The following is a 15,164-nucleotide window of genomic DNA, read 5'->3' on the forward strand; positions in this document are numbered from 1 at the left end:
TTCTTCTATCTTGATCACGGCATAACAATTACACCGTCTTTCATTATTAAATAATGTAATATTTATGAACTGTTAGTATAAAAAATTATACATAATTAATATATTATCATTAATTCTTTGTATTATTTTTTAGGTATCAATCATGAAAAAACATGAATATCAGATAATACAAAATAACAGTGTGTGTATTTCAAGTAGATTTCTTTTCTCATTATCAAATGACTTCAATCTTGCCTTCTTTCTGATAATAGACGATAGCCTAGCAAATAAATGTTTCAAGTTTTCAACTCTCAATTGAGGATATATCTAAAGTTTGTCAGGAGTTAATGAAAATGATTATTTTTCTTATTCCTTACATCAATGCGTGTTATAAATTCATAACTTCTCTCCTTTTAGACTTCTAACCGGATTTTGTATACATGAAGAATATGAACCGTCTTTAATTGAGTTTGATGTATTTGATTATGCCATCAAATGATTTATAAGTTACTAAATTAATATGCATGTGATAAATGTGCTTATAAATATAACTTTGCTTATAAGTCTGAGAATTCTTTTGTTTCATGACACGTATCAATTAACTTAAAAGTTGATCTTAGTAACTAATAATGTAACATTACCTATCTCATAAACTTAGTTTTTTCCAAACTTATAAGCTTCCGATAAATAAATTTATAACTTCACAAGTTTCAAACTAAATTATAAACTTCCAACCAGCTTACAAATTAATTATATAAAAAACCAAGTATTTCAACTAGTTTTTGCACTAAGTCTCACTAAATCTGATGTATATATTATTACCGAGTGATTTTAAAAACATTACACATAGTATATTTGGGTATATAATTAAGTTTGTTTCAATAAGTTTATTGCATTTTTATAAATAAAAAATGAAGGTTGTCTAATTATGAACGAATTTTGCATGTAGCATCCTCTCTGGTTGGCTTCTAATTCTTTATAACCCTCCTTCTAGTATTATGAACGAATTTTGTATACCAAAAGAATATGAACTTATTTATTTAATTACTTGTAAAGGTAAATTAATTAACTTTATAAAGTAAAATATATTGTAAAGACTACAAAAGTACTCGTGGAGGTGAGAAGCAGGTTTGTAACGAAGAGGAACTTTGTGGTGGCCTCTTTAACTACGATCTATAGCTTTGAGGAAATTCAAATTGAAATGAGTAACAACTCTCTTAAGATATTCATTAGTCAATAACGAATCATATTTCATAGCATATGCAATGACACAAAATAGTGGGAGAATAGATATGGACCCGTGTTAGTGAAGGTTTTGTTTTAATATTAGTGAATAAAATATTTATAATTTTTTCAATTCGTAATTGATTCTAGAATTTATAACTAAAGTTTAAAGACCATTTTATCTAATTTGAGTTTAAAAAGAGTTTTATATGTTTTAATAAAAAAATGTAATAACCACTCCAAATCCTTTGCCAGAGAGGTTGAAGTCGAGTTCAACTCTTTTTACACAGTGTTTTTAATCGAAAATCTGGTCACCCACATTAGGTATCCAAATCCATAATCATAAACTGAGTTTGAAGTAGTATTTTGACATAAGATCTAAGTGATAAATGTAATATGATTATGAATTTTAAACACCATCTCTTACTTTATGCTCTTCTTGAATTCCGGAGATTACTTTCCATGATACGGTTTTAAGCATTACCACTTGTGATTGGCTACACTCCACTCCACTCTATCTTTCTTTGTTCCTTACTATCTATTTATATATAACGTTGCATTTTATTATATTTAGAAACTGAAAGAAAACACTTGGAAGTTCATCTTTATCTAATTGTAAGTTGTATATATATATATATCCTGTAATGATCTATGTTGTCTTAATTATTCACCTTTGTCTTCTTCCCTGTTAAAATTTTCAGTTATTTATTATAATCTTTGCTTTCTATTCAATTGGATTTGCTTGAATTAAGGTTGTCTGGTAGGTAATGTAATGTTATTTATGTTTGATGCATTTTTTCAGAAGGATGGAGGTTTTTATGTTTGGGCTAGTGTCCCTTGTGTTATGTGGTTATGCTTTGAGTAAAGAGTGCACAAACATTCCAACCCAATCACACACATTAAGGTATGAGATGTTAAGATCAAAGAATAAAACATGGAAGCCAGAGTTGAGAATTCATAACCATTTGACACCAACTGATGATTCAGCCTGGGAGGATATGCTGCCAAGGAGGTTCATGAGAGAGGATCATCAAAATGAATGGTCAATGATGTATCGGAAAATTAAGAACTTGGGTATGTTCGATACGCCTAAAGGGTTTCTAAAAGAGGTGTCTTTGCAAGATGTTAGATTGCAAGAGGGTTCAATTCATGCTCAAGCACAGAACACAAATTTGGAGTATTTGTTAATGTTGGATGTGGATAGGTTGATTTGGAGCTTTAGGAACACTGCTGGTCTACCTACACCTTCTCAACCGTACGGAGGCTGGGAAAGTGCTGATATGGAGCTCAGGGGTCATTTTGTTGGTTAGTTTATCCATCATTTAAGCATTTTTATTTATCAAATTTAACCGGTGACTCACTTTAGTGTTCTTTAATTGTGTCGGGATCTTCACTTTTCTTCTTAAAGACTTGTTATTCTTGGCATTGCCATTGGTATAACAATTCTGTAACTGGCTGGCTCTTTTCATTCTAAGATTCGAAAGGGTATAAATCTCTTTTTTATTGTGATGCCTATTCCACTTGTGTGTTCTTTTTTCTATTCATTTTGTGAAGTCAGAGCTGAGAGATTAATTTTTGAATAAAAATGGCATTTATATTTAGATGAAATTTCACTGTTGGTTTTTTAACTACATAACTACATAACTACCTAAACAGCCTTCAAATGTAAAGGCATGTCTTTCTGCATACAAAGGTTATCTCTGAAGGATATCCTCCTTGGGCTCAGTTCCTGTCAAAAACTGAACCCCATTTACCTGGTTTGAGGTTTATTCATAATTCCTGAAATATTTTCTCACATATTGAAGGCCCATTACTTGCTCATAGCCTGTTCAATTCACTTTTCAATGTTAATTTATAGTTGCGTGTTTTTGGCACTGTGAAGGACACTACTTGAGCGCATCGGCTTTAATGTGGGCCAGCACAAATAATAGTAGCCTGCAGGAGAAAATGTCAGCTCTTGTTGCTGGCCTGTCTGCCTGTCAAGACAAAATTGGAACAGGATATCTCTCTGCATTTCCATCCGAGTTTTTTGATCGATATGAAGCTGTTCAGCCTGTGTGGGCTCCCTATTACACCATTCACAAGGTAGAACACGAAAGTCGATTTTGACTATGAAAGTTCTTTTAGCCTTAATATTGCGGAATTTCAACTATTCAGCTTTGACAGATCTTGGCCGGCTTGTTGGATCAACATGCTATAGCTGGAAACCCACAGGCTCTAAAAATGGTGACATGGATGGTCGATTACTTTTACAACCGAGTGCAGAATGTTATAACACAGTTCAGTATAAATAGACACTATCAGTCACAAAATGAGGAAACAGGAGGAATGAATGATGTCCTTTACAGATTATATAGCTTAACAGTAAGTTAACTAGTTCATGTAGCTTCTTTAACTTTCTTCTAGCTATATTTGCTTGTATGCTTGACTCGTGAACTTCATTGATGTGAGTATAGTCATTAAAAGATATGCTTATATAATCCATAGTTCAGAATTTCAGATATAATTTTAAAAGAATTGGCATGCTTATAGTATTATAATAGTTTTCATGACTATGGCACATGGTACGGAGTATTACTGTAAATTTCATTTCAGAAATAAAATTTTCTTGTTATTCTATGCAGGGAGATCAAAAGCATCTAGTTTTGGCTCACCTTTTTGACAAGCCATGCTTTCTGGGATTGCTTGCGGTCCAGGTAATGATAATAACATTTGTTCCGACAGAATTGCTACTTATTCAACATTGGCGTATATATTTTAGCAATTTTAATCACTTGTACTGCAATCTTATAACTATTGTTGGTTTTTAGATGATCAAGCTCATGACAAAGTGCAGAAGTATATGGTAGAGAGTTTGAGAGTAAAATATAGACAATCAATGGTCCTCTTTATTTATTTATTATTTGTATACCCAAAGAGAAGTTTTCTGTAATTGAATATTGTTCATGATATTGTGCTCACCATGAAACAACTAGATATTTGGATGTCAAAATTAGGATTTTCATGTCTACTCTAGAAAATTTATATCATGGCCCAAAAGTTAATTTTAAAATTTTGTTTTTTCATGCAGGCTAATGATATAGCTGATTTTCATGCTAATACACATATCCCGATTGTTGTTGGAGCTCAAATGCGGTATGAAGTCACAGGAGATCCACTTTATAAGGTGAATTGCTATATGCATACTGTAGGTTGCTGCTAAAGATCTCACTAATTTTGATAGAATTGTGTTTAATTACAAATTGTTGGTGTAATATTATTCACCTAGTTTTACTTTTTCATTACTCTTAAGTCTGTTCTAATTTCTAATGACATGCCTATTCATAGCAGTACTTGTCCCATATTATGTATGTTTATTTTAGTGCAGTTCCATTGGTAGAGTATTAAGCCAAGTAGAATTTACCATTTGTCATGCTTTTCAAGTTTCTAAGATTTGTTCTGGCCTTTTTGGTGTGTTAGGATATTGGGACATTCTTTATGGACATCATGAACTCTTCTCACATTTATGCAACTGGAGGGACATCAGACAACGAGTTCTGGTATTAAGATATCAGCGCTTTTATAGTTTCAGTTCTTTCAAATGCATTTATAATTATCCATTGTGTACTTGTTTAATTCTACTAGTGCTAGGTACCGTAAATATGATTAAGGAAAAGGGACTCTAGCGCCTTAGAACTGTGAACTACCTCTTGGTTAAGCTAAGAAACTAGAAAGAAAAATAGAAAATGCCTGCAGATTTGGGAGGGTCTGCTCCTCCATGGCTAAATGGCTCTAAATTCGCTTCTGAATAATCTTTGTCCACCCTTTCTCTCCTTATATTCTCATTCTAACCCACCTTCAATGTTTGCTGGATTGTTAAAAATTCCACTCCAAGCCTCTCACATTTCCAACCCCTATCAACTAGGGTGTCATGTTGAAAATGTTCTGTTCCATTATTAGTTGATAATAATCAGTTCCAGATTTCTGTACTAACACATTTTCTTCAATTTTTCTGTAGGCATGATCCGAAGAGAATTGGAGACAGCCTAAAAACAGCAGAGAATGAAGAGTCATGCACAACATATAATATGCTTAAGGTATAGCCTATCACTCATCATTTTATCAGCTCATTTTTGTAATGCCTGTAAGTTAAAAATGTGCGTATGAAGTTTTATCATAAAAAGTTCCAACTGCGAGAAGAGAGAAGACTTGTCTCACGGTAATTCATTAGTACATGCTTGTTGCTAATGTGTTTAAACGTGAGTGTTATGTATGTTCAGGGATGAACCTTGGTCTATTTCAATTGAATTATCTATGTTGTTGGATAATGTTTCCATTATCTTATAACCCCAAAAAATGAAATGATTTCTCAGGTTTCGCGCCACCTGTTTAGATGGACCAAAGAAGTCTCTTATGCAGATTATTATGAGCGCGCCTTAACAAATGGCGTACTCAGCATTCAAAGAGGGACAGATCCTGGAGTGATGATTTATATGCTTCCACTAGGACTTGGGGTTTCCAAGGGTACAAGTTCTCATAGCTGGGGAACACCGTTTGATTCTTTCTGGTGCTGCTATGGAACTGGTATACATTTGTTTTTAATATTTACTCTTCCAATTGCATCAAGCTGCATCCATATTCTTATCAGCCTTATGTTCTCAAATCATTTTCCCTGTTCATTAGGAATTGAATCATTCTCAAAGCTGGGAGATTCTATTTATTTTGAAGAGGAAGGGAACGATCCTAGTCTTTATATCATTCAGTACATATCAAGCTCATTTAATTGGCAATTTGGGAAACTTATTCTTAATCAGACAGTTGATCCAGCTTCTTCATGGGATCCTTACCTACGAGTGGCGTTTACATTATCTCCTACGGAGGTACCTGTTACATTGTCGTATTCTTATAGCATCTGATTTTGCCAAAGCATCCCCCTTATGTTTAATCTAGGCTAAACATTGTCTTTTTTTGTCCCCAATCCCTTCCCTAGTAAGGCTTCAGTTTTCAACAATGTTGGTCCTTTTTCTACTTTTTTGTCCTCAAATGCAGTATAATTTTTGGGAATAGTCTAATCCCAGTACTATTACTTTCACATCTAACCCCTCTTAATTTTGGTATTGACAAAGTAGGCTGGTATAACTAGTATAATGATACACATCGATGCATGCTTTTGTTTGAATTTGGGTCTATTTAATGTTGACCTCCAGCTTTTTTTGTTAACAAAAAAATACAGAGTGTAGACATTATAACTACCTTGTCAAGGTGCATATTGGTTGAAGATGGATGCATTATATATCATCGAAGTTTGTTATTGCAACAAGATTATGACACTTTATTATAAAATTTTAATTTCTAAACGAATTAGCTAAAGGATAATGGACAAGGTGCAATACAAGATAATGAGTATAAGATCGTCTACATTTTTCTTCTCAAGTTCATCTTTCAAATCTTGCTTTTTCAGAACTCTGGTACTTCATCCACATTGAACTTTCGAGTGCCATCTTGGACTCAAACTAATGGTGCCAATGGGATATTGAATGCGGAAAATGTATCTGTGCCAGCTCCAGGTGTGAATCTATCTTAACTTGCCTTTAATCAACGAAAAGTAGATATTCGATTAGTTGTCTAAACTACAATTATGCATGCACACACACTACATGCCAAGAAACTCAGTCACACCCTCGCAAGTGAAGATGTTGTTGTTTTCAGGATTTGTACCTATGACCTCCAAATCACAATGCAACCTTACCGTTGCTCCAAAGCTTGCCCTCTGAAACATAAAAAGTTATATTTTATTTTCTGGACCTGTAGGAACTTTTTTATCAGTTACACGACAGTGGAGTGCTGATGACAAGTTTAGCCTTCAGCTGCCTATTACCCTCACAACAGAGGCCATAAAAGGTAGTAAAATAATCTGTATCTGTTGATTACCAGTATTATTCCATCCTAGCATATATCTTTAACTAATTTTTTGCTTACATAGTTGATATTTCTTTTTGAATTCAATTCAGATGACAGGTCTGAATTTGCATCCCTTCAAGCAATTCTGTATGGTCCCTATCTTCTTGCTGGTCATACCGAAAGTGATTGGGACATTACAGCTGGGGCTAACACAACTATTTCAGAATGGATCACACCCATTCCTGCCAGCTACAATAGTCAACTAATTTCCTTTTCCCAAAACTCCTCAGAATCAACTTTAGTTTTGACAAATACAAACCTTTCACTTACAATGCAAATGATACCTGAACCTGGCACTGCTTTGGCTCTTCATGCAACATTTAGACTTGGACTTCAAAATTCTTCTACAGAGCTTTCTTCGTTGACAAATGCTGTTGGTAAATCCGTGACATTAGAACCCTTTGATCTTCCTGGAATGAATGTGATCCACCAAGGACAAGATAAACCTCTTGTCATTTCTTCAGAAGTTGAGCCATCTTCTATTTTTCTTGTGGTACAAGGTTTGGATGGAAGAAATGAAACCATATCTTTAGAATCCCAAAGCAACCGTGGTTGCTATGTGTACGGTGGCGTGAGCTCTGGGGCAGAAGTGAAGCTCGGTTGCAAGTCTGATTCTGATGCTACCTTTAACAATGCAACAAGCTTTGTTGCAGAGGAAGGATTGAGACAATATCATCCTATCAGCTTTGTGGCTAAAGGGACAAATAGGAATTTTCTTTTGGAACCATTATTCAACTTCAGAGATGAGAATTATACAGTTTATTTCAACATTCACGAATGATTGATTTAAGCTCCTCCTCTATGTATAGGGTACTACTACTATAATTTTCATCTATAAAGTTTCAAAAAATCAAATATTGAATCTCATAATCAAGAGTTGATAAATTTCTTGGTGTATCTTGTGCTCAGTTATTTAAGTGGTAAGCAATGATTCTATCCAAACTTAAATTCCAATTGTAACCAACTGAAAAACTAGAACAGTTTTAAGTCATACTGTTTAGACACATCACTGAGACTTGCTTGATATGGAAAGAAACATCTATCAATGAAGTTGAAAACTTGTCAACAAGTCATGGATGATGGTTGAACGAGTAAGTTAGAATTCATTAACAATGACTTAACGGCATATTTAACATTCCCCTAACCATTATTATCCTTTATTTAATGTATTTTTTTCTCCCTAAATCATGCAACAATTTCTCAAAACTCACCGTTATGAAAAACAAACAAGCTCTTATGTTTTTCTTTTATAAAAAAACTCTTTGTGGGTAACTCAGCTTCAGATTCTAAAGAGAAGCAATTTTTTGAAGAGTGGAAGAAATACACTGTGGACTATTTGTCTTGGAAGGTAAGTTGTACAGTGTTCAAAGTTATTAAACTCACCAAGTTCACATGTATTTAGCACTTGATCAATATGATACGGGTTTGTCACATCACTAAATTAAATCAAACTTTAACTAGCACTACTTTAGTATACAAAAGCTAAAGTAATTAAGGATAAATCATGATTTCACGGAGCTAATAATGTTAAATGCTATTACCATCATCTTCATTTGAAAAAAGATGATGCCTACTAATAGTTTCTTCATAAAGTGACTTGCCCTTTTTGCATTACAATTCTACAAATGTATGTACTAATAAATAATAATTCAATCGAGCATCAAAGACTAAAATTTGATATATATGCATATTTTACCTGTCTTCATTTACATTTTCAATTTTTTTTAGTTTTGAACATATATATATATATATATTTTCGGAGAGATAAAAAAAAAAAAACACAATCTTGATACTTTAACTGTCTATGTGTGAAGCACATAAAAAAGAAAAGGTTTTGACTATATTAAACCCATAAGCAAGCGTATTCTAGAATCTTACATATGATCGATTCTTAATTTACACCAACTAATTTCAGTGTTTCACTAATCCCGTTTTCCACGTTCTACCCTTATTCTATATGCACAGAAATTACAACATTGCTTTATAAAAAGAATAACTAACCCTTACACGTGCGATCAACCATCACACACGTGCTCAGAATTCTGTAACAGAAACAGCCCTCTTAAACTTGCAAGACACTGACGACACCGGAGAAGGCGGCAACGACGGCTGCGATTTCAAGGTCTCAAAGTAATCCTTAATGTCCACGCCGCCATTTACGGCGGAAAAATTCTCCGTCATTTTTCCGTCGTCCCTCGTCGGGATGAATGGCGGCCGCACCATCTCCGTCAACATTTCCCACTGTACACCTCTGAAGAATTCACGCTCCTTGATCTCTGAAGCGCCACGCGCGTAAACTAATCGATTTGTTGGATCCTTCTCCAACAATTTCTCGATCAGGTCCGTTAACTCCGATCGCTTTCCAACGAACTCCGGCAGTTTCGTCAAAAATGTTACGAAACGTTTCCTTGCGATTCTTTCCTTTAAACGGCGTCGTACCGTACATCATCTCGTACGTGAGAATCCCCATAGCCCACCAATCATCAGCGAACTCATGACCATCACCGCGTACAACTTCCGGCGAGATATACTCCTCCGTTCCGACAAACGAGTTGGACCGTTCGCCGTTCGAGAAACTCGGTTTGCGTCGACTCACTGGACTAACACGAGCAGACTTAGTCTTCTTCAACCCGTTCCAATGGTTACTCATATCAAATGGATGAAGATTAATCCACCGTGAAAAGCTCCGACAATGTTTCCGGCGAGGCTCCGGAAGCGGCAAAGGAGGAGCTGAAGAAATAACGGTTTTTGGCGCGAGCATGCGTGAGAGATCAAAGTCCGTGAGAGTCACGTGACCAGAATTGTGAATAAGAACGTTCTCTGGTTTAAGGTCGCGGTAAGCGATGCCCAAAGAATGAAGGTGTTGTAACGCGCAAAGAATTTCAGCGAGATAGAAAACGCGGTCGTTTTGGCGATACCTTAAAAGATAGGGCCCACGCGAGGAACTGTTGAGATTCAAAGGAGGCAATGAGGGAAGGGAGGAATGGGTGAGAGAGACGAGAGAGGGTCAAAAGTTATTCTTGTAAGTTATATAGCCTACATTTTGAATTAAGGTTCTTACACTTTATATTTCATTCCTCTCACACAAAACTTTTATGAATAATAGAATTCAAACTATAATATTTACATATATTTTTCTTCTTTTCCTATTAAAAAACTTTCCCAAAAAGATAGAGGGAGGAACTCAATTTTTTATAAATCATTGAAAAATTAGTTTACCTTTATGGTATGAAATGTTATAATAGAATTAAAGAAAATTTTAATTAAATAATTTTTATTTTATTTTTAAATAATAGATTGAGAGAAATGTTATCCTTTTAGGCTTTAGCTGTGGGAGACAAAAGAACCTCACTCCAAAATATAAGCTTCCACCTAAGTTCAAGAAAGAATAAAACAAATATAAATGTACTAGTAGTAATTATATTCCTCCACCCATGTCAAATTAAAGTTTGGAAATATGCACATTAAAGAGAAAAAGCTCTTTCTGGCGCCCTTCTCTACTATGAACCCAACATCCGGTATAACCAAAAGGATACCTTACCCTATGATAAATAACTAATACCGTTTAGAGTGTGGGGTTATCTTTTATAATAAGTATTGTTTCTAGAAATAAATTTTTTGACCTTGTAATCTGTTCAAAGATTCATTGAAATCTTATACCACTAGACATTCACGTTGAGTCCTTAGTGATGAACAAAATATTCTTATCTTTGAAATAGGACAAACATTCATTCATGTATTGTCATCCATTTTGAGTCTTTAGTGATGAACAAAATATTCAGATCTTAGATCTTCCAAAAGCAGCTAGCGTTTGATTTCTAAAACTTGTTTAATAAGGTTAGTTAGCTGTAATGTACTGATATATAATTTGATGGTGGTTAATTTGGGCACGACCAATTACGCATTGACATTGCTTTAGCAATTTAGCTTGGTGGTGAATTTCGTTATGGTGCCTAAAAATCGAACACAAGTCACAGGTTACGGTATTATTACCATCTATTTGCATAAGAGCTGCACACGGAGATTATGATTGAACCTTTTGTAGTCCATCAAAGTTTTTATTTTTCCTCCATAAAGTTTAAGCACTAGGTTTTCATCACAATTCTCAATTATGACCTTTGGATAAAATTCTGATTTAACAGGACCATTTAGTGGGCCTGTTCTCTACAATTACTCATTAGTCAGATAAAGGAAAAGAATAACAGAACTGGGTGCTTTTAACATCCTATCAGTTCGAAGTTAAGCCTTACAGAGTGAAATTCATAAATAGCCCAAAATAATAATTACAACCTACCATCCTTGGATGCTGGTTTAATTAAGTGTAAATTGCAGTATTGCACAAACCCTTCTGAAACAGAAAAGATGCATTACAAAGCTAAGAACACCAGTTTCCACCAGACCAGCACAAACTTTAAAAGCTTAAACACTTGGACCAACATATTATACTTTCGCCAATCACATGAAATAGAATACGTCAATTTGCAGAGATGTCCTATAACTCCAAGTCCCCCACTACATATAACAATACAAATAAGAACACCATTAACACATGTAGGAAGCTTGAATCATTTCATGCTAAAATTGAGCACAACATCATCTGGGGGCATGAAATTTCATGAAATGCAATATTAGATTTTATCAAGCTTCTCAGACTTGACAACCGGGTTTGCTTTAGCTATGGCATCCCGTCCAGCACTACGGTAATCAAATGGACAATCATGCTTGTCTGAGTAGCGATGTACAGCACAGAAAAGGTCGCCGCATCGACAATTAAACCCAGTCAAACCAACCCGCTTATTACAGCTAAGGCAACGTTTTGGACCATCTTTCGGCTTTGCCTCACCACTCTCATCTAAAAATGAAGAAAATAAAGGTTTCACAGAGATGGTTTTAGGCTCTACTGCATGGACTGGGATATCAACTTTGACAGCAACAGGTTCAGTTGCAGTGCTGCTTGATGATCCATTCATAATATTCCCAAAGGATGATGCTGCAAGCTTGGCCTGCTCCTCTTTGTGCATCATATCTTTGTGGCACTTAGAACACATGTTCATGGTAGCCGCACTTCCAAAAAAGCCGCAGTTGTTAGCACATAGTATAGGACCTTCAGGGGGAGCTTGGCATCCAGTCTTGTCATGGTCCATGCTTTTCAAATTTCCTGCAGCGAAGATATTTAAAGAAATAATATCTAAAACTGGTCATCACTTATTCAACGAGAAATATGTACCACTCTACTCTAAGAGCATACCAAATATCCTAATTTGACTACTAAATATTGCTACAACAACAACAAGCTTCTCTTTAAGCATGACTATGCAAGTTACATAAACAGATTAAAGCAAAAAATATAAGAAAAAAAAGTGAACTCTAGAACAATAGAAATTACACTATAAGCACAAACAGAAGTGTGATCAGAGTATAATTAAAAAAAGGAAAGTGGCAATATTAGTTTTAGAAGCTCAGACAGAACAACTTGCTATAACTATCATCACCCTCTCCACCAGCTGTAAAAAGAAAACGTTGCCTTTACTCTTCTAAAAACTTAGTTAACATTAACAATGGTAGTAAAATAGGTCAGGAAATTCCATGTCAATTTATTTATCACAGAAGATAAAAGATATCAATGAATACTACTGCATTTCTTCTCAATTATAAACCTACACAAGCTCACTTCTGGTTAAAAATATAAGTGGGTTACAGAGGATCAAAGAAATAAGATAACAGATAATAGTCCAGAAAGCCTTTTCCAAGCTAGTCCGCTCAGAACAGCTTTATTTTTCATGTGAATATATGCTTCCTCGGTTCAACTAGTGCTCAAACATTTGTTCAGTGGATGAGTGAAACCATAAACTTCCCAGCACAAATACAAATAAAATCCTCAAATTAGGTCCACATTTAACAAAAGTCAAAGCCAACCATAAATCCATAACTATAAGAGTTGTGAACACATTTAACATCATATCATCTATCTATTGACTAACAAGTGTTTGATAAAATGTTCAGAACAAAAATAGAGAAATACAGTACAATATAAGCACCAAAAGCATTCAAGTCTAAATTATCATCAACAGACAGGTCCATAAACCCAGAAAACAATTCAGAAAGAAGAAAGAAAAAGGGAAAATGTTTTGTAAACACTTATTCTATTCACAACAACTTTAAATTTTTAAATTACTTGTACTTAGTACAATGTAAAAATAAAATAAAAAACCTTATGCCTCTTCCCTTTGTCCATATATGCAAGACAAATTTCCACCTAACTTGAACGTAGGTTTTTTCACAAAATACATAGACAAATAATTTTGAGCAGAAACAAATCGGATACGCGAAATTAAACCAAAATCGCGAGACATAGCGAAAATCTAACCTGTTCATCCATAAAAAAATATTTTGAAATAAATAATCGAAACGAAAGGTTGAAGTCGATCAATAAGCTCGGAATCGCATCGGATATGAATCATGGATTCGGCGAATGAAAGAACAGAACGAAGAGGAACGATTAATAATAGAAGAGCATGACGAATTAAGAAGTAAACAAATTAAAGAGATAAGAAAAAGAAGAAACCCGAACCCTACCCTAGTCGATTTGGGATCCAAGGAGGAGAGAGAAACCGAAGGAGAGAGAGAGTATAAGTCGTGTGTATCAGTCTTTGCTATTTAAAAGTTTCTTGCTTCTTCTTTATGGCTACGTGGGTAGTTATCATTGGGTAACCGTGTTGCTCTTAAATATTCCCGTTTTGTATATACTGATAATCGTGTCAAAAAAATCACTCATATACAAACATTAAACTCATATTTTATTCTATTGTTAATTGTATAATCTATTATTTATAAGTAATAATCATTATCTGAAAAGTAATATAAGTAATGGTGAATAATATATTAATTGTGTTTAAATCTTTATATTGATATTTTATAGATATTGTTCAAATTATTAACTTAATTAATGTTTTAATGTGAATTAATGAATAAAGATTGGCTGGTATAGAAGATTTGTTTTCTTTTCTTCTGATTTGGTCGGTCTTAAATCCAAGCGGGCCCTAATGCGTCCTAGCCACACAAAAAATTCATCTGGGCACGTTGAAAATGGGCTCATGAGATAGTTGAAGGGGAAATTTTTTCTTAATAAACTTCTTAAGAACTCGTTAGATTAAATTGACGCGATGTATCAAAAAAAAATTGACGTGGGAAGAAATAAAGATTTGTTGTCACAAATCTTGTTTTATATCACTAAAAATATAACATGTCAATTAAAATTCATTAATTTTTTATTTTATTGTCATTAATGCGAAATAAAATAAATTCATATTTGACATGAGAATTAGTAAAGAGTCTATGCACTAACCGTATCTGCATTACCCAACTTGTAGTGATTGTTGCTTTCATTTTTTTTAAAATCTAAATGAAGTGGTTTGAAAACAAAATTACTATTTTGGAACCTGATAGGAATTTATTCGAAACATATATTTATATATATATATATATAATATTTATATTTAATTTTATAATTTTATATATCAAGTGAGCTCGGGATAAGGTATTAAGTATATCAAACATGAACCAAATGTTGAACTCAAGTAAAATTCAAACATAATCATAATGGATTTTCTCATTAAATATTTGGACTTATTTATAGAACCAAAAACCATAACACCATTTAAATGTTCTCAAAAGGTACTTTTTTTTATGCACTGCCAATGATATTTCTTCAACTATGAGCAATTAATTAGTCATTTTTAGAGTATATATCTGCTTATCCCAACAAATATTGTTTTAACGAATCAAATCATCGACCTTTTAATATTTATGATAGTATAATTAAGTCATACACCACTAGACTAACATCTTATTGATAATTACTTCTTATTTAGTAAATGTTGTTTTAGAGAAAATATGTGGGGTGATAGTTATTTGTTGAGTACTTCTAAATCATGTTATAATATCCTTCTCTAGCTATTTATTGTATTTTATATTGAAGATATTAAATGAATGAACCTTTTCATTTAATATTTTGGTGGTAT

The 15,164-nt window shown here is 33.8% G+C and overlaps 2 protein-coding genes and 1 pseudogene across 4 annotated transcripts; 1 reads left to right on the plus strand and 2 right to left on the minus strand.

Moving 5' to 3' along the window:
* On the plus strand, nt 1,546-8,067 carry LOC109351561. 3 transcript variants are annotated; one of them, XM_019593045.1, is made up of 13 exons: nt 1,546-1,825; nt 2,006-2,508; nt 3,086-3,288; nt 3,370-3,567; nt 3,828-3,899; nt 4,274-4,369; nt 4,663-4,742; nt 5,201-5,279; nt 5,556-5,766; nt 5,866-6,062; nt 6,644-6,749; nt 6,994-7,083; nt 7,194-8,067. In XM_019593045.1, exons 2-13 carry the CDS (start codon nt 2,010-2,012, stop codon nt 7,922-7,924), a joined length of 2,562 nt encoding a protein of 853 aa, XP_019448590.1. In that variant the 5' UTR covers nt 1,546-1,825; nt 2,006-2,009; the 3' UTR covers nt 7,925-8,067. The 3 variants fall into 3 exon arrangements, with proteins under 3 accessions (XP_019448590.1, XP_019448591.1, XP_019448588.1); XM_019593046.1 differs by having other exon boundaries at nt 1,546-1,818; XM_019593043.1 differs by lacking the exon at nt 1,546-1,825 and having other exon boundaries at nt 1,927-2,508.
* On the minus strand, nt 9,045-10,151 carry LOC109352823 (annotated as a pseudogene).
* On the minus strand, nt 11,386-13,801 carry LOC109351563 (zinc finger A20 and AN1 domain-containing stress-associated protein 8-like). Its single transcript, XM_019593048.1, has 2 exons — nt 13,720-13,801; nt 11,386-12,301 (listed from the first exon to the last, which is right to left on the minus strand). Exon 2 carries the CDS (start codon nt 12,285-12,287, stop codon nt 11,772-11,774), a length of 516 nt encoding a protein of 171 aa, XP_019448593.1. The 5' UTR covers nt 12,288-12,301; nt 13,720-13,801; the 3' UTR covers nt 11,386-11,771.

Source organism: Lupinus angustifolius, chromosome LG07 (assembly GCF_001865875.1).
Source record: "Lupinus angustifolius cultivar Tanjil chromosome LG07, LupAngTanjil_v1.0, whole genome shotgun sequence".
Classification (NCBI taxonomy): Eukaryota; Viridiplantae; Streptophyta; class Magnoliopsida; order Fabales; family Fabaceae; genus Lupinus; species Lupinus angustifolius.